The 24,551-nt window shown below is 46.0% G+C and overlaps 1 protein-coding gene across 4 annotated transcripts in view; it reads right to left on the bottom strand.

The window, feature by feature from the left end:
• TCF20 (transcription factor 20) overlaps positions 1 to 24,551 on the bottom strand; it is a 186,379-nt gene that overhangs the window by 47,969 nt on the left and 113,859 nt on the right. For all 4 annotated transcript variants that reach the window (XM_034774962.1, XM_034774960.1, XM_034774963.1 and 1 more), the window contains exon 2: positions 17,488 to 23,133. In XM_034774962.1, coding sequence (XP_034630853.1) covers positions 17,488 to 23,097 — 5,610 coding nt within the window. In that variant the 5' untranslated portion in view covers positions 23,098 to 23,133. The remainder of the gene's footprint in view (positions 1 to 17,487; positions 23,134 to 24,551) is intronic.

The following is a 24,551-nucleotide window of genomic DNA, read 5'->3' as shown; positions in this document are numbered from 1 at the left end:
TTTTCTGCTCAATTTGGGGGATCCACGTGGGGATGGAGCCACGAAGGGAACTCCCTCCAACATCTATGCAGGATTCTGCCACCAGGCCAGTGATGACAGTACATCGTCGGGAATCCTGACCACACAGTCCATGCTGTGTCTGTTGGGGATGTAGACAGACGCCAGCCATGCCTACAGGGGCCTGAGTCGGAACAGTGTGTGCCGGACCACGTAAGTGCAGACTGCCATGTGGCCTAACAATCGCAGGCACGTGTGAGTGGCGGTGAGGGTGGGCTTGCATGCACAAGATGAGGTCTGCTATGGCTTGGAACCGAGCCTCGGAGGAAGGCTCTGGCCTGAATAAAGTCAATGACCACTCCAATGAAGTCTATACATTGTACTGGAATTAACGTTTACTTTTTCGTTTATTAACAGCCCCAGGTTTCAACAGGTGGAACAAACCAGATCAAGATGCCGCCACACCTGATCCTGAGACCAGCCCTTTATTAACCAGTTGTCGAGGTACGGGTAAATTTTAATGCCCTGATGCTGGAGGTAAGCAACCACTAGAGCTATGCACTTTGTGAACACTCTTGGGGCAGACGAGAGACTGAATGGCATTGCCGTGAATTGGAAATGGCACTGACCCAGCATAAAATGAAGGATGCGCCCTGGGAATATGGAAATACACGTCCTTCAAGTCTAAGGCGGCATACTAGTCTCCCAGATCCAGGGAGGGGATAATGGAGGCTGGGGAGACCATGTGAAACTTCAACTTCTTGAGACTTGTTGAGGCAACAAAGGTCCAGAATGGGCCTGAGGCCCCCTTCTGCTTTCAGGATTAGGAAGTGGCGGGAGTAGAACCCCTTTCCTTTCACGTCTATAGAGACCTCCTCCACCACCCCCAGGGGCACGAGGTTCTTGACTTCTTGGACGAGGAGTTGCTCATGAGAAGGGTCCCTAAAGAGGGACGGGAAAGGGGGGTAGGAGGGAGGGTCAGCCATGAACTGCAGGGTGTAACCTGAGATTATTATTTTGAGCACCCAACGGTCCGAGGCCAGCCAAGATCAGGCCAGCCAAGATCAGGCCAACTGGAAGGGGCGGAGGCGGTTGAGGAAAGAGTGGGAAGGTGGATCCTGGGAAGTGACGGGAGAGTTGTCCTTGAGCGCATCCTCAAAATGACTGCTTCTGGCCTCCTTGGTTTCTCAAAGGCCCAGGCTAAACAGACAAATGGGAAGACGACGGGTGTCGCCACTTAGACCCCTTGTCTCTATCTTTTCTACTGTAGGCAGTCAGCTGGGGCGTCCCCCAGGATCTAGACTGTGAAGGCGGAGGAGGAGGACTGAACAGCTTCCTGGCCTGCTGAGGAGTGTGAAGGCCCAAGGAGCAGAGGGTGGCACAGGAGCCTTTAAGGCCATAGAGCCTTGAGTCTGTGAGCTCAGAGAAGAGCCCCACCCCCTCAAATGAGAGGTCCTGAATATTGGCCAGCTTCTCCTGGGATAACCCAGAGGGCTCCAACCAGGAGCTGCGCCTCATGGCCACCATGGAGGCGACCACACTGGCCGCTGAATCAGTAGCTCCCAGGCCATTTGGAAGGTTCCTCTTGCCACCGCTGTGCCTTCATCCACTAAAGCAGCGAACTTCTGGGCTCAGTCCTGTGGGAGGGCCTCCTTGAATTTGTTAAGGGAATTCCACAGGTTAAAATTGTACCTAACAGGGCCTGGTGGTTAGACACCCAAAACTGCAGGCTGGCCGTTCAATAAATCTTTCTGCCAAATAAGTCCAGTCTCTTGGCATCTTTGTTTTTTGGCATGCCACTGACTTAGCCCTGCCTGTCCCTTTCATTAACAGCAGACATGACCAGTGATACCACTGGAGGGTGCACGTACAGATATTCGAACCCTTTTGCAGGGATGTAATACTGCTTTTCCACCTTCTTAGAAGTAGGCAAAATGGAAGAGGGGGTCTGCTGCAGTGATTTGGCAATCTTAAGGACCCCCGAGTGGACAGGCAGCATGACCCGGGCTGGGGTGGAGGAGGATATAATGTTAGAGGTGTTCGGACTCCTCTGCGATCTCCTTAATTGGTAGCTACTTTTTTAAGGAGGTCCTGGTGCTCCTTGAAGTCGTCGGGAGGGGGGGGGGGGGAAGACACTGACTACCACCTGTTTGGGAGGGACCCGCCCCTGCGTCGTCCAGGGACAACATGACGACTGCACCACTTGGGGGGGGGGGGGGGGGGGGGGGGGGGCAGGGGTTCCCCTTCCTGCTCCGGGGACAGCTCCTTTAGATGCTGGAGTCTGATGCGCTGCCCCCCGCGTCAGATTCAGTAGAGCGTTCTGACTCTGGTGCTGGTAGTGTTGGAGTGGTTTTGTCTGAGGCAGACAAGGAGGACTGGGGGGAATATGGAACCAGCATCACGGGCACACCCCATGGGTTCCAGTATGGCCATTGAGCAGACCACTGAACCTGCTGCCATGCTGCTGCTGCAGGTGCTGCTCCAGTTTTGCGGGTCAGCAAAGAATCACCCCTCGTTGGCAAGGGGCTGAACTCCTGGTCCGACTTGGTCCACTGCCCTTCTGGTGACAGGGTGGAGCCATCGAGGCCTGAGTCTCTCAACTGACCCTGGTCAGTGACCTGTGAGGTGAGGGCTGGTGCCTGCCCGACAAGCGGTATTGGAGGGGGAAGGAGACCGGTGCCGTGACAGAGAGTGATTCTGCCCTGGTGGGGACAGACATTTGGGAGCCCATCTGTGCGAAGGTGACCTGCACAACGGCAATCTATGGCAGGAAGCTCACCAGTGCTGGTGGTACAGGGACTGGTGCCTTGACTCCGGTGTCCCACGTCTTGTAGAGGGAGAGCATGGCATCGAGGACCAGGGTTTTCTGACTGGAGACTGAGGACGGAGAGATGGGGATCTACGCCTGAAGTTCGGGGACCGAAGGTGCTCCACTGCCCTATGGGGTGGTGGTGCCATCATCGGTTTGCCCTTAGGCGTTAGGGTCTTAGCCGAGTCTGGTGCTTGGTGAAGGGTCTGCGGTGCCGGTCAGCCTGCTTGTTCTTTAGCCACTGGGGCCGCTTCGGGCAACGAGGGTCCTAGGAGAATCTGGGGTCCCCTGCCACTCCTAGGAGGAGTTGGATCCCTGGCGGGGGGCAGGGGTGTTGTCCAACCTCAGCAGTACCCCTGTGAAACCCCAGGGTGGGCCTGACATAGGTCCTTTGCCCAAAGTCCCTTTCCCTTCCAGTGCCGGGGGGCTCTTCTTCTTTTGCCACTTCTTAGGCACCAGTGAGGGGGGGAACGGTGCCAGCAGTGCACTCCGCACCGATGCCAAGGTGCTCAGCATGGGATCCGAGCAGGAGGGCTCCGACGCAGGGTGAAGCACAGCCTCCATGAGGAGGGCCCTAAAGCAGATATCCCTCTCCTTTTGGGTTCTAGGGCAAAAGTTCTTACAGATTCTGCACTTGCCCTTTCTATGGGACTCCCCCAAGCACTTCAGAAAGCTGTCATGGGGGTCAATAATAGGCATTGGCCTGTTGCATGAGGAACACAGTTTGAAGCCTTGGGAACAGGTCATGCACCACTCCAGGGCAAAGTCCCAGCCAGGACTCTTAACTACTAAACTCACGACTAACACTTACCTTAATGACTAAGTACCTAAGAATTATATACAAAGGTTAGGTAACAATGAACTGTTGAACTGCTAACACTCTTACAATGCAAGACGAGGTGCTCCAACCAACCGTCATGGGTGGTAAGAAGGAACTGAGAGGGCGTATGGCCAACGGCACCTAATATACTGGCACATTAGTGCAGCATTCCAGGGGGTGCCACAGCCGGCCCTACAGATACTGCGAAGGCAAAAATCTCTGACGATGGTGCACATGGGTGCACACACACCTAGAATGAAAACATGAGCAAGCATTCAAAGAAGTATTCCAAGTTTTTACGTCCTGACAAATGGAAGTCATCCCATCTTACAAGGATGTTATTTAGGCCTGGCCAGATCTAACAGCACAAGCTCTGTTATGGCCCTTCCTCGACTCCAAGTGACCCCCCCCAAAATAGCCACAACAAAAAGATGCATTTTTTGGCTCTATTTGAGATATGTAGATTCCCAAGGGTTTGGAAGGAATCTAGATGGCTACTTAAAAATGCTTTCAAGTATCAGAGGGGTAGCCGTGTTAGTCTGAATCTGTAAAAAGCAACAGAGGGTCCTGTGGCACCTTTGAGACTAACAGAAGTACTGGGAGCATAAGCTTTCGTGGGTAAGAACCTCACTTCTTCAGATGCAAGTCATCAGATGCAGACTTGCATCTGAAGAAGTGAGGTTCTTACCCACGAAAGCTTATGCTCCCAGTACTTCTGTTAGTCTCAAAGGTGCCACAGGACCCTCTGTTGCTTTTTAAAAATGCTTTGGTCACAAGTCGCAGATTTTCAGCCTAGGATAGAGTCAGTACTTCAATATTGAAGGAAGCTTAGCGGCTACACTTGAGACCTCTTTGACCCATGGACTCACACAGTCTCTTATGTCACCACAATCATTCTGAACCTTCTTTGAGAAGGACTTAAACATTGCAGCTCTTGGTGGACTGTCAATCCCATTCAGTATGGCAGAAAGTTATGCCTATGAGAAGCAGTAAATTTAGCAAAGCAAGAAAAACCCCTCTTAAAGCTCAGATTCTTTACTGGACTGCCATCATGAGCAATGGCAAAGTGATCCAGATAAACAACTCAACTGTCAAAACTATCAAAAATTTTATCTCTGTTTATACTTAAAGCAATTTACAATACAGAATAAGGCTGGAATTTTTAGATGGGCTTAAACAATTTAAGGAGCTCAAGTCTCACTGAATGTCAATGTAAACTTGTGCTTCTAAGTCACTTAGGCACTTTGAAAAATCCCACCCTAAACTTCTGTGCAATGGTAAAAAAAGGGAGTGGATTAGTTCTGTGAATATTCCTCAGTGAAAGAGAGGAACTGTTAGAGGGGCTGGGCAATTTATACCTTTAGTTTCTGGAAAACAGACTTGAGTCAAGTGCTTAAGGAGCTACTGATTTAAAATAGTTCCATGGCCACAGGGCTAGGCATACTATTTCTGCAGTGGTGCTCTGCCAGGCAGAGGAACAATTGTTTTAATTTTAATTTAAAAGGAAAACAGTAGAAAATATTCTAATAATCTGAGGCTTTAGATGCATTTGATTTTACAAAATCCAACCGCTTTGTAAAAAGTGGCAAAGGGCACAGAGGGGCATAGAGTTTTACAGGGATCCTATGGGTCAATATATGCACAATAGTTCAAAGGGTGGAATGTAAGATCTCTATCGAGTGCCAACAACCCACTGATCATCCTAAATCATTATGAAATGTGTGTAGATAATACTTAAGTTATGTATCTATACTGGAAATTATGTTCTTAAAGCCTTGAAGTTAAATGCAGTCACCACAAGATGACATGCCTCGAAAAGATTCTGTTCAGGCAGGGGTTGGAGACGCTTACCTACAGGGATCCTAGTTTTCCATGATAAAAAACATAATTCTCCAATAAACCCCCCCATAAAAATCCACATTTTTTCACAATTAAAACGAAACAATGAACTTTAGTTTCCCTAGCCACAATATATACAGGTATCAGTTGAACACAATGTTTTATGGATAAACTTACATTTGTAAAATGCTGGAATGATCCAGTCACGATGCATTGTTTTTTTACTGTTGCAGAGGGCCCTGCTGTTTCAGCCTCTTGTTTTCATTTCCTTTCATTCAGTTTATGTTTTAACACTTTCCATGTGTTCTACAATTGTCTGCCTCCAAATGTAATCTACAGCCTTGCTGCACATAGTAGAGCACAGGGATCGGCAAACCTTTGGCGTGGGCTGGGCCGGTTTGTTTACCTGCCATGTCCGCAGGTTCGGCCGATCGCGGCTCCCACTGGCCGTGGTTCACCACTCCAGGCCAATGGGGGCGGTAGGAAGCGGCAGCCAGCACAACCCTCAGCCCGCGCCGCTTCCCACAGCCCCCATTGGCCTGGAGCGAACCGTGGCCAGTGGGAGCCGCGAGCGGCCGAACCTGCGGACATGGCAGGTAAACAAACTGGCCCGGCCCGCCAGGGTGCTTACCCTGGCGAGCCGCGTGCCAAAGGTTGCTGATTCCCTGGAACAGCACATTACCATCAACGTGAAATTTGTCCTTGCCAAACTCAACGACATGGTTTTTAGGGGTGCTTTGTAGTTTTCAGCATCTTTTCATAGCTTTAATTATTCATGTGTGGAGGCTGAAGTGAAATTTGAGATGCATTAAAACACAAACCCCTATATGCCATTGAGTAACCTTTATTACTAGATAGTCTTTAAGGTAACACCAGACTCCTTGTTGTTTTTGTAGATACAGACTAACACGGCTACCCCCGATACTTTATCGCCAGAAGCAGTTTACTGGAGTATGTTTAGCTATGTAAATTTAAAGCACAATCAAAAATCAACCACAAGAGGGGGAAGCTGCGCATATTGAATAAGTGACAGAGGTACTTACAGTAAAATTTAGTTAATAGTAAATATATAATTGTTTTCACAAAATGTAAAAACTAAAGATTCTCTGTAAAAACACAAATTTGGCATTTCTCTGAGCCAAACAGATTTCTAGCATTCCTGCTTATCTGTCTGGTCACTGTGTATCTCATAATGTAAGTTTATTTGCACAGGGAGCCACCAACTAATCAAGAGTGAAATCGACAAGAGATGTGATCAGTGTTATATTCCTACTGCCATACTCTAATTATTCAAGCATGGAATTTCTAACCATAGAGATTCCATAGTATTGTTTGATTCACTTAAGATTTTTACTATGACTCTATGGTTTCTTTCACATATAGTGCCACTTCCCGACCCCGCATGACCTATGTTGTCACTCCTGTATATTTTGTACCCTGATATTACTGGGTCCCATTGATTATCATCATTGCACCAAGTTTTTGTGATGCCAATTACATCACTGTCCTTTTTTAATTCCAGACACTCAAGTTCACCCATCTTCATATTTAGAGTTCTTTCATTTGTATAAAAGCACCTATTAAAATTTGTCAATACTTAGTTATCTGCCTTCATTGTGATGTAACTGAGTGGGACTCATTTGACTATTTTTCTTCAGTTCCTATGTGTACTTTGCTAACTTCTCTCCTTTCCTCTTTAGTAGGATATATAGTATCCCCTTTTAATAAAACCTCCCCTAAAGGCGGTGTCTGTCCAAACTGTGCACTCCTCTGCACCTGTTGGCTTTCCTGCAGCCTTTAGCTTAAGAACTCCTCTAAGACCTTTTTAATTTTACATGCCAGCAATCTGGTTCTGTTTTGGTTAGGTGGAGCCCATCCTTCCTATATAGGCTCCTCATTTCCCAAAAGGTTCCCCAGTTCCCAATAAATCTGAATCCCTCCTCCAAACACCATCTCACCTACACATTGAGACCCTGCAATTCTGCCTGTCTAACCAGCCCTGCATGTGGAAAGGGAAGCATTTCAGAGAATGGTACCATGGAGGTCCTGGACTTTAAGCTCTTACCTAGCAGCCTAAATTTGGCCTCCAAGACCTCTCTCCTACCGTTCCCTATGTCACCTACATGTACCACTACCACTGGCTATTCTGCAGCACTGCACATAAGTCTATCTAGATGTCTCGAGAGGTCTGCAACCTTCGAACCCAGCAGGCAATTCACCATGAGGTTCTCCCAGTCATCGCAAACCCAACTATCTATATTTCTAATCAAATCCCCCATTACTATAACCTGTCTCTTCTCTTCTTTGATACTATAAGAATAATGAACTGCATGTCAGAGGTGAGAAAGAAAATGCACTAGTAGAATAGGGAAGAGTGAAAGAATATACACACCAGGCATAGGAAGATAGATAAGGGTTGTTTGAGCCAGGAGGCTGTCCTCAGGCAGCAAGATAACAGAGCCTAGTTCAACTGAGCCTTTCCAATGCCTGAGGATGCCCTGTGGCTCCTACACTTCTCAATCCTCTCCTTCCGATCTTCATATTGAGTGTAACCCTCTCCATACTGAATGGGAGACGATGTACTGCTTCCTTGAAAGAGTTTGGCATTACAATTTTACTGCAATAGGACAACAGGTTAAAAAAAACTGCTAAGGAAAAGTAACTGTCCTAGTAGTTGCAATGGTGCTGAAGGGGAAAGGGCAGTTTATATATCATCTGTACTACCTAGAACATCTAAGAGTGCTAGTCACAGACCAGGACCCCCGTTGTACTAGATGCCATACAAAACACACGGCAAAATGACTGCCTCTGCCCCCGAGAGCTTACAATTTGAACATAAGACAAGAGACAACAGATGGATATAGACAGACAGAGAAGGGTTAAGAGCTATTTAAGCTAAAGGACAATGTTGACACAATGAATATAAACTGGACATGAACAAACTCAAGCTGGAAATTAAAAGATTCCTAACCATCAAAGGGATGCGATGATGGCACCACCTCCTAATAGGAGTTGTGGGGCAAACAACTTAATTAGTTTTGAGAATGAGATGGACAAATTTATGAGTGCAATCGTACGACTACGTTGCTTGGGATTGTAGGAGCAGGCTCAATTGCCCCAGGCTCAATGCCGGTTTATGTTTTATGTTTCTAGAAGCTTCTACATAAGGGTTTCAGCCGGTCACCAGCAGGGGTCAGTTTTTTGTTTTTGTTTTTTTAAACTCCTTCCTCTGATGCATCAGGTATAGTCACAGCTGGAGACAGGACATTGGACAGAGAGAGCCAGGGCTCTCAGGTGGCACTAAACATTTTCTCTATCAGGTGCTTGGCTGGCTGCTTTTGCTCATATGTGGGGTCAGGAAGGAATTTTCTCCCAGGTCAGACTGGCATTGACCTCAGGTGAGTTTAGCCTTCCCCTGCAGCATGAATGCAGGACATTTGTAAGAATTATCTGGGTCTCTCTCACTTAATGATTTCTCTACCAGTCCAGGGACCCTCAGGCACTGGCACACCTCGGTCCCTCCTATTCTCTGTGTGGCATGAAATCTAGTCTCCCGTGGGATGCAATACTTTGGTCTAATTTTGGCTGTGCAGGTGCTGCTGGTGGTGGTGTTGATAGCTTGTGACATACAGGAGGTCAGACTAGATCAGTGACAGACTGAGGCTCCAGAGCTGCAAGTGGCTTTTTAATGCGTCTCCTGCAGCTCTTTGCAGCACATGATATTAAAACACTGTATGATTTAATTATTAACCAATCAGGATGCTTTTACTATGTTAGAGAGAGAGAGAGAGAATGAATGAAACAATGAATTCATACTACTATGGTTCTTTTGGGTAATGCGAAACGCAAATTTGGCTCCTGAACCACTGAGGCCTGAGTATCACTTAACTAGATGATCTAGTGGCACCTTCTGCCGTTAAACTCTGACTCTACATGGAAACAATGAGACAATATTGGTCAGCATGATAGGCAGCAGTTTTAGCACACCAGCAGCCCAACCGTTGTCATGTTTTCTGTAGGCATCACAGCGAAAGAGAGAGTTTAGAGGAGAGTTTTGAGGAGGATAATGAGGTAACTTTGCAGATGTTTACAGGGAGCAACTCCCAAGCATGAGGGGGTGCACGGAAGACAGCACAAAGGTGCTTGTTTGAGGAAAAAAAAAAAAAACTTAAGTGGAAACTGGAGACTTGAATCTTAGGCCAATCTGATGTAGGAGTCCACATTTTTATTGTGAAGGAGGGATGATCAGTAGCATGGGAATACGTTGTGAAGAGGAGGCCTTGAAAGTGAGCAGTTTATTGTTTGATGTGAAAGAGAAGAGGGAACCAGTGAAGGGATGCAAAGTGATGGGCTAGAAAAAGAACCTTTGCAGCAGCATTCTGAATGCCTATGGGGCAATAATGCATTTGTCAAAGCCAGAGAAAATGATGTTGCAGTAGTCAAGATGCGAGATAAGGAGAGCCTAGATGAGAGATTTAGCTGTGAATAGGAAAGGTCATACGTTCAAGATGTTATGCAGAAGAAATCAGCAAGATTTAGACATAGCCTGAATGTGAGGACCTACTGAGAGGTCTGAGTTGAAGATCACATTCCAGCTACAGAACTGAGGGCCAGGTGGACAGTAACAGAGAAAGGAGGTAGCAGGGAATTAGGAGCTCTGTTTTAGCCACATTGAGCTTGAACTGATGGCTAGACATCCATGAGAAGAGGCCAGACAGAACAAGATTTTATCTGGATACGAGACTGATTTAGTTCTAAGTAAATCAGCATAGTGATGGTAGTAGTTGTGTTTCTGGATTATATTACCCAGAGATAACATGTAGAGAGGGAGAGAGAAGAGAAGAGATGGGGACTGTGATGCTACACCCCGTATTTTTCATAGAAATATTGTTATATGAAATGAATATGGCATAACTAAGGTATGTTTTATGCAAGATGGGTCATGTGAGTTATCATTGGAAAGGTTACGACCTACTGAATGTATTTATCCAATTTGTATGCCTGTAACATTTCTGTATCTGAAGTTAGGAATATTGACTATATAACAATTGCAACTGGGTGTGTATTTGGGGGAATGCCCACCAGATAGTAGGCAACCAGCCTGGATTGGGCCATTAAGAAGGACAATAGAACTTTGAAGATACTAATCTCCCACCTTCCTGAGAAGCTTCCTGGGATGTTGCTTTGACACTGTAGGGTCATCTGATGTCACCTGGTACAGAGTACCACTTTGGACACTGCTGGTATTTTTCCATTGGAAACAAAGAGTTCCTGTCTTATGTAAATCCTACTTAAGTCTAGGAAGGAAGGTAATTAGGACTCTCCTCCATTGCCTGCCCAGGAAGGAAGACTGCTAAAAACACCTGAAGGGAAAGGCAGGGTTGAGTCCACGCTGAGACAGGGGTCCAGTCTATAAAGAGAAATAACTGGAACTCTAAGCTACAGAAACTCTGCAACTTGCCTAAAACAACATTTAGGGTGAGAAATTTCATTTTGTAACCTGTTTCTTGAGTGTATTAAGCTTAGTTTGCATGTTTTGTTTTATTTGCTCAGTAATCTGCTTTGTTCTGTTTGTTATCCCTTACAATCACCTAAAATTTACTTTCTGTAGTTAATTAACTTATTTCTTGCTCAGTTCAAAACCCTGTTTGTGCAATTCATATCTGGGGGGGACAAAAAGCTGTGGATATCCCTCTCCACCCATGGGAGAGTGCGAATTTTTATGAGCTTGCACTGCGCTGTATAGAAAGATCTGCACAAGACAATATTATTTTGGGTTTACTCCTCAAAGAAGGTGAGCTGATTCCTCCCACGCAGAACTGATAGTGTCTCTGTGTCCAGCTGGGGGTGTGGGTGTGCGCGCGCACGCTGAAGAAGGCTTGAGGGACTGGCACGACTAGGACAGGGTGAGGAAACCCAGGCTGGTGGAATGGGCGGAACCAGTGGGACCCCAGCTCATCAAGTGACATTTCGGACCAGGGGGGTTCCAACCCATCACAGGGACCAAAGACAGGTCCTGTGGAGCCTCCACAAAGTTGGAAGGGGGATGAAAAGGATTCACTGAAGGAGCAATGAGAGAGGTAGGAGGAGAGCCAGGAGAGGACAATCACAGAAGCCAAGGGAGGACAAGATTTCAAGAAAAAGAGCATGGTAGGGAATATCAAAGTCATCTGAGAGGTCAAGGAGACTGATAGTAGAGTACTAGTTCTGAGCTTTGGCTAAAAAGGGATTATAAACTTTCGCAAGAGCAGTTTCAGTGGAGTGCAAGGAGCAGACCAGTTGAAGGGGTTTAGAAAATAACTGGAGGAGAGGAACTCCAGATAGCAACCGTAGGACAGCGCGTTCAGCAGACTTAGAAATGATGGGGAGGTAGTTGGAGATGCAAGTGGATCAAGAGTGGTTTTTTTTAAGATGGGAGAGACTAAAGCATACTTGTATTGTGAAGGAGAAGAACCAGAGATCAGATGTTAAAAGGGAAGAGTAAGGGAGAGGGATGAAAGTCAGTGAGTGGAAGATCAGGAGATGGGATGGGAAAGGATCACTGGAGCAAGTGGAGGGGTTAAAGGAGAAGAACAGATGAGAAACTTCTGGGACTGTGACAAAGGAGAAAGGAGAGAGAGTTGTAGGCAGGGAAGGCAGCACAGCTGAGAGGAGGGGGAAAATCACAATGTATTTTGTCAAATATATATCCAGAAGAAATCAGCGAAATCCTGTGCAGAGAGATAAGGGAAGGTGGGAGATGGGAAACTTGAAGAGCAAGACAAAGGTGGCTGGGACTGCAGGTGTGGCATTCAATTAAGGTGAAGAAGTAGAGTTGTTTAGCTAAGATGATGGCAGAACAGAAGCAGAAAAGGAACCTGTAGTGGAGGAAGACAGCCTAGTCATGAGATTTCTCAGACATCCATCGCAGTGTGATGCTGGGAGTCAGACAGGACTGGAAGATGGCAGGGTGGACCTTACAATGGGAGAGAGAGCAAAAGAGTAAAGAACAGAGGAGAATGAAGCATAGAGAATCAGCCACCGTATCAGTAGAAGAAAGGGAAGAGAGGGTAGGTAGGAGATAGCTCAAAGCAGATGAGAAGTCACCAGTGCTCATGAACTAGAAGTCACAGAAAAGCCAAGTGACAAGGGATATGGGTGGGGCACTTGGGCGATACTGAAAGGGATCAGAGAGGGGGAATTCAGCAATAAAGAGAGAGAGAGTGTGCATGCACACGAGCATGCAGTGCTTAGTGAAGACCAAGTCCAGTGAACAGCCCTTTTGATGAGCGGGAGAGTTGAACCAGGGCTGCAGGCTGAATGAAAGGAGGTGAGGGCAAGGAAAAGGGTTGAGTAGTTAACAACATGGAAGTAGGGGTCAGTCACCCAGGACGAGAGTGGGAGATTGTAAAGAGCAGATGAGAGAGACAGCCAAGAGTCAAAATCAGGGAGGAAGTCTGACTGGGAAAGAGTTGGGTGGACAATAGATGATAGCAACAAGGAGGGAAGTGGAAATGAGAGTCAGAGGTAGTATTATTCAAAAGAATAAAAAGAATGGGAAGGAGCAGGGTGGAGTTGGACACAGCAGGAATGAGAAAGAAGCCCAACATCCACAGCCTCCTCTGCAATGGTCTGATTCAGGGTCAAAGGAATAAAGCCTGGTCTAAACTTAAAATTTAGGTCAGCATAGCTATGGTACTCAGAGGTATGGAAAATCCTCACCCCACAGAAACATAGCTTTGCCAACCAAACCTCCAGCCTAGATGCTTCCATCGACCTAGCTACCATCACTCAAGGAGACAGTGTTCCTACACTGATGGAAAAACCCCTTCCATCGGTGTGGGCTGTGTTTAGAATACAGGGTTATACCAGCATATGTACAGAGCCATAGTTATTCTGGTATAGTCCCCATAGCATTAGACATGGCCTGAGGAAAGGAGAGGCCTCCATAACAGAAGGTAGCTGCAGAGGCAGTGTCAGCCAAAAGGACCCAGGTCTCTGCAAGAGCCAGGACCTGGATGGAGGGAGATATGAAAAAGTTTTGAGAATCGTGACGGGTATGAAGGAGGAGGGAAGCCTGCCCCTGTACTACTGCAATTCCAGTTGTTTCAAGTGTCAACCTCCCACTCCTAGCAATACACATCATTATCTACAACCAGGGGATCCTGTAACTTGTTTTTCCTAGAACTGGCATGCTACACCCTTCCCAGAGCCAAGACATAAAAGACACCACTTTAAGATTGGACAGGTTTCTGAAGTCAACAGGCAAAAATCCATTTGTGATGGTTCATATCTGCACTAATGGCATAGCGTTGCAGGATATCCAACAGATAAAAGATTACTTCAGGGAACTTGGAAGCATGCTGAAGAATGTCCAAGCAATTTTCTCTGTGATCCTTCGTGTCCCATGAGTGAAGGAAGACAGAAGGCAGAAGATTCTGGAAGTTAACTAGTGGTTAGCTAAGTGAAGTAGGTTTGAGTGCTTTTGTTTTGTGAAACATTGGTCCACCTTTTGTGATCAGAGGAGACAGCATAGTTTGAATGGTCTCCACCTCAGTATAAGGGAAACCAATCTCCTTGGGGCAGACTCGCTGGAAGAGTCAGGCAGGCGTCAAACTAATAAAAGGGGAAGGTAAAAATTAGGAAAGATTTGAGCACTCATTTAGCAAAGAATACAGATACTGAGAACCAAATTAATTAAGGATCCAAAGGACATGAAGATAAATTCTTTAATTGCCTATACACCAATACTAGGAGCCTGGGTAACAAACAAGAAGAATTAGAATTGCTCATTTATGAGCATAAATTCAATATAGCTGGTATTACTGAAAGCTGGTGGGATGAGTCACACAATTGGAATGTTGATAATCTATTGTTATAACCTATTTAGGAATGATTGAGTGGACAAAAGGGGAGGGGAAGTGGCACTTTATATCAAAATGGACATTACCTGTTTCCGAGTCACTGATAACTCGGAAGAAAATGACCTTGAATGCCTATGGTTCAGCACCCTAACAGATAAAGCACAAACTGGGGGTTTAATGCTGGTGTCTGCTACATACCACCAAATCATGCTAGGGAACAGAATGACCAACACTTTACACACCTACCTATAAATATATAGGGAAAAAAGCTGCATGATCATGAGGGACTTCAATTTGAATGACATGCTGGAGGTCTCATGCTGTCACTACTAAGACATCCTTGGAACTCTAAATATTCTAGATGACAATTTCCTAACTTTAAAAGTGTTGCAACCAACATAGGAGAATTCTATATTAGACCTCCTCAAGAGGAGCTGATCGCAAAACTAAAAATTAATGACAGTTTAGGTATCTGACATTTATATTGTGCAAGCAGAATAAAAGTCCAAACCAGTAATATATATATATATACACACACACACACACATATACACGCACACTCTTGGGTGTTTTAAAAGGGCCAATTTCACAAAGCTGAAAACAATTATGAGCCAAAGCAGCTGGGAGGAAGAACCAACTCAGAAAAAAAGTGAATAACTGAGAATTTACTATATGTCCAACGAGCCACAATGGAGGAAGCCCATGCTGATTAAAAATCTGACCTGATTTAGAGGGGAAGGGAAGGCAGCTATTAAAAACACCACACATGACATATGGAAGAAAGGGAAGTTGAGAGTAATAAATATAAATAACAAATTAGGAATTGAAGACAATTGCTAAGGAAAGCAAAGGAACACAGAGAAATCTATAGTCAGCAGAGTTAAGGACAATAAGAAGGAGTTTTTAAGTATATTAGGAACAAAAAGAATCCTGACAATGGCACTGGCCCATTGCTATATGGAAACGGTAGAACCAATAATAATAATGAAGAAAAGGCAGAAGTGTTCAATAACTATTTGTTTTATATTTGGAAAAAAACAGATGATATAGTCTCATAATTAGATGAGAACACTTTCAGTTCTACCAGTATCGCAGATGGATGTGAAATAGCAGCTACTAAAGTTAGACATTTTTTGAAGTCAGCAGGTCCAGATAACTTGTATCTGAGAGTTTTAAAAGAGCGGGCTGAGGAGCTCCTGGACAGTTAACATTGATTTTCAATAAATCTTAGAGCACCAGGAAAGTTCAGAAGAATGGAAGAAAGCTAATGTTGTGCCAATATTATAAAGGGTAAATGGGATGACCCAGGTAATTATAGGACTATCAGTCTAACATCTATTCCAGGCAAAATAATGGAGTGGATAATATGGGACTCCATTAATAAAGAATTAAAGGAGAGTAATATAATTAAATGTCACTCAACAAGGGTTTATGGAAAATAGATCCTGCCAAACTAACTTGGTACTCTTTTTAGATGAGATTACAAGTTTGGTTGATAAAAGGTAATAGTACTGATGTAATATACTTAGACTTCTGTCAGGCATTTAACTTGGTACCACATAACATTTTGATTAAAAATTAGAATGATATACAATTAACATGACACGCACTAAATGGATTAAAAACTGGCTGATACGTCTCTAAATGTAATTGAGGAATCATCATCGAGCAGATATGTTTCTAATGGAGTCCTGCAGTGATTGGTTCTTGGCCCTATGCTATTTAACATTTGTATCAATGACTTGGAAGAAAACAAAATAATCAATGATAGTTTGCAGACGATGCAAAATTGGGGGAGTGATAAATAATGAAGAGGACAGGTCACTGATTCAGAGTGATCTTGATTGCTTGGTAAACTGGGTGCAAGCAAACAATGCATGCTTTAATATAACTAAATGTAAATGTATACATCTATGGCCTGCATTTTTTGCTCCTACTTACAGGATGGGTGAATACTGAGGGAAGCAGTGACTCTGAAAGAGAACTGGGGGTCGGGGTGGATAATCAGCTGAACATGAGCTCCCAGTGTGACGCTGTGGCTAAAAGGGCTACTGTAATCCTTGGATGCATAAACAGACAAATCTTGAGTAGGAGTAGAAAGGTTATTTCGCCTCTGTATTTGGCACTGGTAGGACCACTTCTGGAATAGTGTGTCCAGTTCTGGTGTTCATAATTCAAGAAGGATGTTGATAAATTGAAGAGGGTTCAGAGAAGAACCACAAGAATGATTAAAGGATTAGAAAACATGCCCTGTAAAGACAGACATAAGGAGCTGAATCTGTTTAGCTTAAGAAAGAAAAGGTTATGGGGGAACTTGATTATAGTCCTTAAGTATCTACCTGGGGAACAGTTATTTAATAACATGCTCTTCGATTTAGCAGAGAAAGCTATAACACAATCCAGTGGCTGGAAGTTGAAGACAGACAAATTCAGACTGGCAATAAGGCATAAGTTTTAACAGTGAGAGTAATTAACCACTGGAACAGTTTATCCAAGTTCTTGGTGGATTCTCCATCACTGGCAGATTTTAAATCAAGATTGGATGTTTTTCTAAAAAGATATACTTTCGGAATTATTTCAAAGAAGATCTATGGCCTGTGTTACACAGGAGGTCAAGCAAGATGGTCACAATGGCTCTTTCTGGCCTGGGAATCTATATAGACATCCCCAAGTCCTCACATCCTGGCAACTATCTTTCTGGCCAATAAGGACTAGACAGTACTCTTTTTGAAGCTCATCAATACACACAATACACCTTGATCCAGGCTTGCAGCACCACTAGCTAGTCTAAACGGCCTCCCTACTACAAAGGCCACACCTACACTTTTGTGGTTGTAGGATATGAATCAGTATTTAATAGAAACTGGATAAAGAACAAGGCTGAGATCTTCATGGATATACAAATCCCTCAGACAACTAATTCTAAAATTAATAGGTACTAGAGCATCCAAATCCTTCAGGTGGCAAAAATCTCAGCCCAAACTAAATTTCACTAGGTGACCTGAAGTAGGATTTTTACCCTTCATCAAAAGGGAACTACTGAAGATTTATATAGAGGAAACATGGATGCTTGAGGTATAGCAGAAAGAAAAAAAGGATATTACAGGGAGGGAAAAATTCTATGGTTGCAAAAGGAAAAACCTTTCATCCATCAATACATAGTAAATTCTGGTACTCACCATCTCTCTTGCTATTTCCACAGCTTCCTGCAGCCCATAGAGCCTGCCACACACCAGGTAGATTCCATTGGCCCAGAGAATACAACCCTCGTGGACCCAAAATTCATTGCTGTCAAGAGGTAGTTCAGGAATTTGTAACTCCAGCTCAGGGCCACCTTCTGAAGTGGGCATGGGGGCTTTTAAGTCCAAGGGAGTCTTTTCACTGCCACTGCCACCCTCAGTGGTTGCTTTCTTACAAGCAGCTCCCCTTGAAAGTGACCGAGAGGCCCCACCACAATCCTCAGAGCGATGCCGCCTCTTAAAGCGGGGGTGGGCAGCCAGGCTTCTCTGTTCTTTCTGTTGTTGCTGTTCTTCTTCCTCTTCTGTATCGGTCTTGGAGCCATTAGAAGCACTTTTGTGTCGTACCTTGACCTTGCTTTGCATTTCTGAGGCCCTCTTGGGAGGCGGGTTTTTGGGCAGCGTAGCTGCATAATCCTGGGGATAGAAAGGCCCAAAGAGGTCTCCCATGTTGCGGTAACTGGCCCACTTTCCACACAGGCAGCAAACCAGATGCCCCAAGACAGAAGACTCAGTTATCACGGGGCCCTGCAGCATGAAAGTTGAGGTGGGCAGAACTTTGCTCTCAGTGTTGCTAGGAGGGGGTGTCAGTGACCTTTGTCCCTTTCGGCCCCTCACCAACTTGTTCTGCTCTTCTTCCTCTGCATTGATGATTGTGCACACAGCGCCTATCTCACACTTGTTTACCACATGAATGTACGGGAAAAAGGACTTGTTCTTGGTGTCAGTTTTATCCAGCGACTGGGTGGCATACTTCAGCTTGATCTCTGGTTCTTGAGGTTCCACAATTGGAGTGGCCCGTCTAGTTTTCCGCTTTCGTGGTTGTGCTGCAGGTTTCCTCCTCTCCCTCCTTTGTCTCTTAGGTTTTGGTTCTCCACCTCTTGTCCCTTCTGATGGCTGTGGTGGTAGTGGCACTGGTGGAGGAGGTGGTGGTGGTGGCGGCTGCTGCTGCTGCTTCTTCTGCTTGTTTACGCTACCAATAGGCCTCCCTTTTTTCTTTCCAGAGGGGAAGTATCCCTTTGGAGGGAAGCCATCTGGCTTAGGTGAAATATTTGTCATATCTCCATCTTTTTCTTCAGACTTTGGGTTTGGTTCAGAAATCAACATACTGGAAGGAGAAACTGTTTTTGAGTCAGGAAACATCAGAGTTCCAGCTCCACTTAAGGATCCGTCTAATCGTCCTTGACTACCAGACTTCTGTGAAGGTGGTGTGGCAACATTGGCCCCAGATACCTCTTTACTGACACTAGCAACTTCAGGCGTCTCCTTCTTGACTTTGTCATCCCCACTGCTGTGCCACTCTTCTGAAGATCTTGGCAGAGATGTTTCACTAGTCAATTCCTGGCTCACTTGCCCCACTGGATCTGACACAGTCTCCCCTTTTCTCTTTTCTGTCTCTGGTCCATGACTTACCAAACTCCCACCTTCGGGTGGTCCACATTTGAGGGACAGGATGTCGTCAAGGGTGACTGCATCTGCACCAGTTTCAGCACTGTTGGAGGAAACACTTCTCCTGATGTTGGGGGATGTAATCTTTTGAACAATAGCTTCCAGTTTCAATCCCCGCCCCTTCCGTGGCGGCAATATTTTGGTCTTAGCCGGGCTTGTGAGGGAAACAGCAGGGCAATTCCTGTTGTCAGGACTTTGGAGATCCTTGGAGGAGTCTCCCTTTGGGAGTGGCTTGCCAGCATCTTGGCTTAGAGATGAATGTGCATAGGAGTTGAATGCTTTGTCAGCTCCTTCCTTTGAGGGGAGAAGCAGTCGCCCTTTATCTTCTGTGCCACTGTTCTTCATATCCTGCGACTGTCTTTTGCTGGGAATAGGAGAAATGAAAGAACGGACCCTCCTCCTCATAATTAAGGGGTTTTGAGGAGACTGGTCTTCTTGGCTAGGGAGCCTCAGCATCGCATTACTAGGTTTGGGCAAATCTGCAGATTCCTCCCGCCTATGCCCATCACTATCTTGAGAGCAAAACCTTTTCTGATTGGTTGCTCCTAGAGGCCCACTGTTCTTGGCAGGAGAGATCTGTCGGGAGAGATCCCAACCAGATTCCTGTTGCTGCATCTTCTGGACACCATGTTTTAATTCGGTGCATTTGTTTTGTGTACCATCACTCCCTATGAGACAGCGCCCAGCTTCTTGGCTTCCAGTATCATGGTAAGAGCTAGCCTGGATGTACATCATTGCTTCCTTGTCATTTTTCAAGGGACTCCTTACTCTCTCAAGGAACTGCTGTTGTCTTGGACTCTTCCTTGCCCCTTCCTGCCTGTGCTGAGCTGCAGTAATCACACCCTGTGCAGAACTGCTGCTCCAATCTTTGTATTCTTCTTGCTGCTGGTGGTATATCTGCCTTTTGTAATGATACTGGGAATTCAAACTTTGGTTAGGGTCACCAAAAGCATGAGACCTAGTGTTTGTATGATATGCCGAAGCCAAAGATGAGCCTTCAGAGTTCTGAGGGAAGGGAGAATGCAAAGAACCCCTGCTGACCCTCTCAGACAGTGTCATGTGTGGATTCATGTGGTGGAAGTCCGTTCCTGGGCCTCTGCTCCTGCCTGGGGACATCTTCAGTTTGTCAGCCAGATCCTGATATTGAGAAGGTGATTTACCCCTCATGCCCTCTCTGCTGCTTCCCATTCTTCCAGGTGCTCGTCTTAGCTGTGTTGATCTGCTGTCCTGCTGGGAGACGTAGTCTGGGGTAGAATCAGGGGCTGCAGCTCCAGGGTTGGCATTGCCTCGGAAAGACTCATGCTTAACATTGGCAGGATGACAATGGTCTCCTGATTTTTTACTGTTGAGATTGACTGAGGTCTTGGCCTGTTCAAAATCTTCCTCTTTTATTTGCCCACTATGAGACTTCAACTTTGTTTCCATGGACACCAGGCCACCAGGGAGGATGACTGACTGGCCTAAACCAGGAGTGAGACGTTCACTCCTCCCACTTCTGGCCTCAGCACCTATGTGACCCATTGGGTGAGGCCCAGGATCTCTGACAAGCTGCCTTAATGGAGATATGTCACAGATCACGGATCTTCTCTCTGAGAGTGTTCCCCCTTCATGGGCTGAAGACTGTGACTCTATCTCAAACTTTCTAGGGATAGGATAGTCAGCCAGATTGATCTGTTTTATCTCCGGAGCTGTGCCACTGGATTTCCTATCCCAGGGGCCCCAGTGAGGACTTTCCAGGAGAGACCCTATGCTTTTATTTAGGAGACTCCTATTGGTTAATTCATTGGTTTGACTGATTAGAATGTTGGGCCTCATGGCTCCTTCCAGGCTTCCAGCCATGCCTGGATGTTCTTGTGCATTCCTAGCATATCTTCTGTCTGGGTGGTGGTGATAACCCTGCAAGACCTCCTGCAGAAGACTGGGAAACTTCTCATTCCTGCCCTTTCGCTCACTATGCCCTGGAAAATCCCCTTTTTCTTGACCTGAAGGATACTGAGGAAAGCCACCAATATTTCTCTGCATGCCAGCCCCAAGGTTGTCCTTATAGCTGTACCTCAAACTGCCAGGCGATTTGGAAGGTTCTGTTCTGCCAGGAAAACTTGAGCCAATGATTGCATGGCCAGGCTGGCTGTTTCCCTCTCCATTGTGGTTAGTATTGTTTTCCCCACTCTTACTCCCTTTGCTCCCTCCTTGAGGCTCTGACTGTGGTAATACCTGCCCAGTTTCTTTTATTCCACTGGCACCAGGAGGCGCTTGGGTAGCTGGAGGAGCATCGTCTTGTGAGGATTTATCCTGCCCGCCTGATTTTTCTACTCGGCCTGTCATGGCCTCCCGAGAGACTATCACCCCTACTGTCTTTTCGTTCACTTTTGGGGTGGCATCCACTGCTATCAGGACTTCCTTTTCACCCGGGGAACCCACATCTTCCCTAACTGTAGGGCTGGTACTGAGTTTGGCTGGCTCATTCTGAGAGCCTTGTGCTGGTGACAAGTTGGATCTCTCTAAGTTACCCCGATTGTAGATAGTGTCAGAACTAGTGCTCTGGCCACTCAGTTGTCTGACCCTCTCTCCATGGTCCTCTGAACTGCTAGAGCAGCCGCCATCGAGGGACTCTGCCAGGGGAGACTTAAGCTGCTCCTCTGCTTGGGAGGAGCCTTCTGAGTTGGTGCAACTGTCAGCTTTTTTAGACGACGATGACCTTTTGGAACTTTTTTTCTGAGGTGCCAAGGCATCTGAAAGTAACATGTGTTGGACTGTGTTAGGAAGGTTGGCCACTTGAGAGCTTAAAGCACTTAGGCTGCTCAGCCCTGGATCTGTAAGTCTCTTCTCCTGAAGTCCTTCCAGCCCAAATCCCTTGAATCCTCCACCATGAGCATTGGGGCTCGGCATCATGGATGGTGTTGGGCTAAGCTGAGGCATCATCTGTAAAATTCGATTTCTAGAGCCTATCGACATATTGCCTTGCCCACACTGGAGGTTTTCCCCACTTGGCATGAGGGGTGATGGGGTAGAGCTGCAGCTTGGAGACTGGACCACTGAGGCAGCTGGAGATGGGTTGGATATAGGACTGAAGTTCTGATGGAACTGCATGGGTGATCTCACAGGGACTTCAGCTTGGCTGTACTGTCCCACTTGACTTTGAAGAGATAGCTTGGTGGTAGCATTTGAGTACTGCATTACATGCTGTGAGGGGTGCTGTTGCTGCTGCCCCTGCTGCCCACCCTGGGGCATCTTAGACTGGTCAAAACTTTTTATTGGCTGAGTCTGAAAGCTGTAATTAGATTGAGTCCCATATCCCTGTGAATTAGAACCTACAGCATGGCTTTCATACTGTGAACCAGAATTCACACTGTAACTGCCATCATAGTTCTGCCCAGACTGCCCAAAACGCTGTGGGGAGGGGAAAGAGGAAGAGGAAGAAGCAGGGGGTTGATAGTGTTGGCTGAATTGACCCACTCGTAACTGGTACCCAGAAGCAGAGGAAGGCAGGGCAGATGGACGCTGCATTGGCTGCAAGTGGGAGGTGCTAGACGCAGGCTGGCTGGATGCCTGTGGTAAAGGCTGATGGGATTGATAGAGCTGCTGTCTCAGCTGTTGCACCTGCTGCTGCTGGCTGGAAGCCTGCTGCTGATACTGGGCACTCCCTGGAGAGAAAGGACCAGTATAATCCTGCTGATAGTGAGATACACCTCCAAGGGCTGAATGTTGTGTTTGGAACTGGCCCACATGTCCCTCACTCCCGTACTGGCTCCCGAAGTTGCTTCCTTGGGGTGGCCCATAGCTCTGCACTGGTCCAGACGGCCTGCGCTGAGGTGGCTGCTGCCCACCTGCTGCCACTGTATCCTTGTTGGAGGCCATGTAGTAAAACTCTCCTGCTTCTTTTCTAAAACCTTGGTAGCTCTGGTGCCCAGAGCTCTCACCAGCCATTGCTGCAGATGCTCCTGTTGCTCCCCGGCGCCCACTGCCAGCACCTCCTCCAAAGCTCTGGAACATCTGGGCCTGCTGACGGGGGCTAAATTCTTCTAGCCGGGATGCCCCGTGCACTTCCTGTGGGTAGCTCTGCTGGTTTCCGTGGTAACTGCTTTGCTCCCGAAAGGACTGCATGCTGTTCAGCACCAGAGTGACCCCTCGATAGCCCTCCTGGAAAAAAAGGGAAAAAAAAGTTAGCAAATTTACATCTCCCAGTCATAGCATCAGTAAAATTAAACTATAATATTTAGCAGTAATTCAAATGTAACACCTCTCCTACCATCCAGCTCTATTAATGCTTAACACCTTAGCCACCCCTGGTAACTGAGGAAACAGGATTCCCATTTGTGCTGAGAAGTCAAAAGTGTTCATCACTCCCTACGCAGTTACAGCAGCATTCCAACATTAATGCATTTTATAAAGGCTCCTCCCAACTGTCAGCAATTGGGTTGTGACCCCAGAAGGGCTAAACATTCCGCTAAACCAATTCAAATGGGAGAACGACTCCTATTTCAGTAACACTGACTCCCACCCCTAAATTATCCCCTACAGGCCAGGAGACGCTCAGAGTGGAGTAACTGTATTTTTGTTACTATTGTGGAAGTCTGAACTAATGGCAAAAATTATATAAATTATCTTAAATTATTGAGACCTATAGTAAGAAAAAATATCCAGAGACCCAGAAGCCTCCCTCCAAACATCCTCCGTTAGAAGTCAGTCCAGAGGTAAATGAGACAAGATCAAAGAGGGCCCTAAAATCAAAATTATCTGGGAAATTGCAGAGGAACAGTTAACAACTCACCCAAATACATCTCTGTTCACTATACCCAAGCATCCCTATGACGACGCATGAATGAGAAGCAGCACTCCAAGAAAGTAACTGCATTCCCCAACCTAGACTCCCAGCCAAAGCTTGCTTGGTTCTAATAGATGGAAAGTCACATCCAGGTAGACTGCAGCTATCCACCTCTACTTGAGCAGCAGCCTACAGCTTTACCCCATACCAAGAAAAAGATGGTTTATATTGGCTTGGATAAAGTTAACTGAGACCATTTTTTTAAAAAGCCAAAAATATACTTCTTAAATACCTGGTATAAACCACCTATATTCACATCACCATCCCATGAAGTTACATTTCAAGGAAGTTTCCCTATATATCTCAATATTCATGTCTCAGTCCTTGAGAAGGAGTCATGAGATCTAACTGCAGAACTGGTATGGAATTCAGCCTTATATTTCAGCAGAAGCCTGACATTTGTTGCTAGCTGAACAAGTTTGTGTGTATTGTCCTTTTCAGAATTAAAAATGAACATGCAATCTACATAAGGGCCTATTGCTTCTGACATCCCAGCTACCCTCCACCAGTGCACAAATGGGGGAGGCAACATGGAGACAAACTTATCCAACCCATCCTCAGGCTTTAGAGTAAGGCACACAGACACAAAGGAAATGAAGGGCATGTCTACACTACAACAATTAAATGATTTAAGTTGGGTCAACCTACAGGCACTGCAGTAATTAAATCAGCCTTTTGTGTCCACATTATGCTCCTTCTATCGGTGGTGCATGTCCCCCCCATGAGCACTTGC

Source organism: Trachemys scripta, chromosome 1, assembly GCF_013100865.1.
Source record: "Trachemys scripta elegans isolate TJP31775 chromosome 1, CAS_Tse_1.0, whole genome shotgun sequence".
NCBI lineage: Eukaryota > Metazoa > Chordata > Testudines > Emydidae > Trachemys > Trachemys scripta.
Note: the sequence above shows the minus strand (reverse complement) of the source record. Positions and strands in the feature narration are given on the sequence as shown.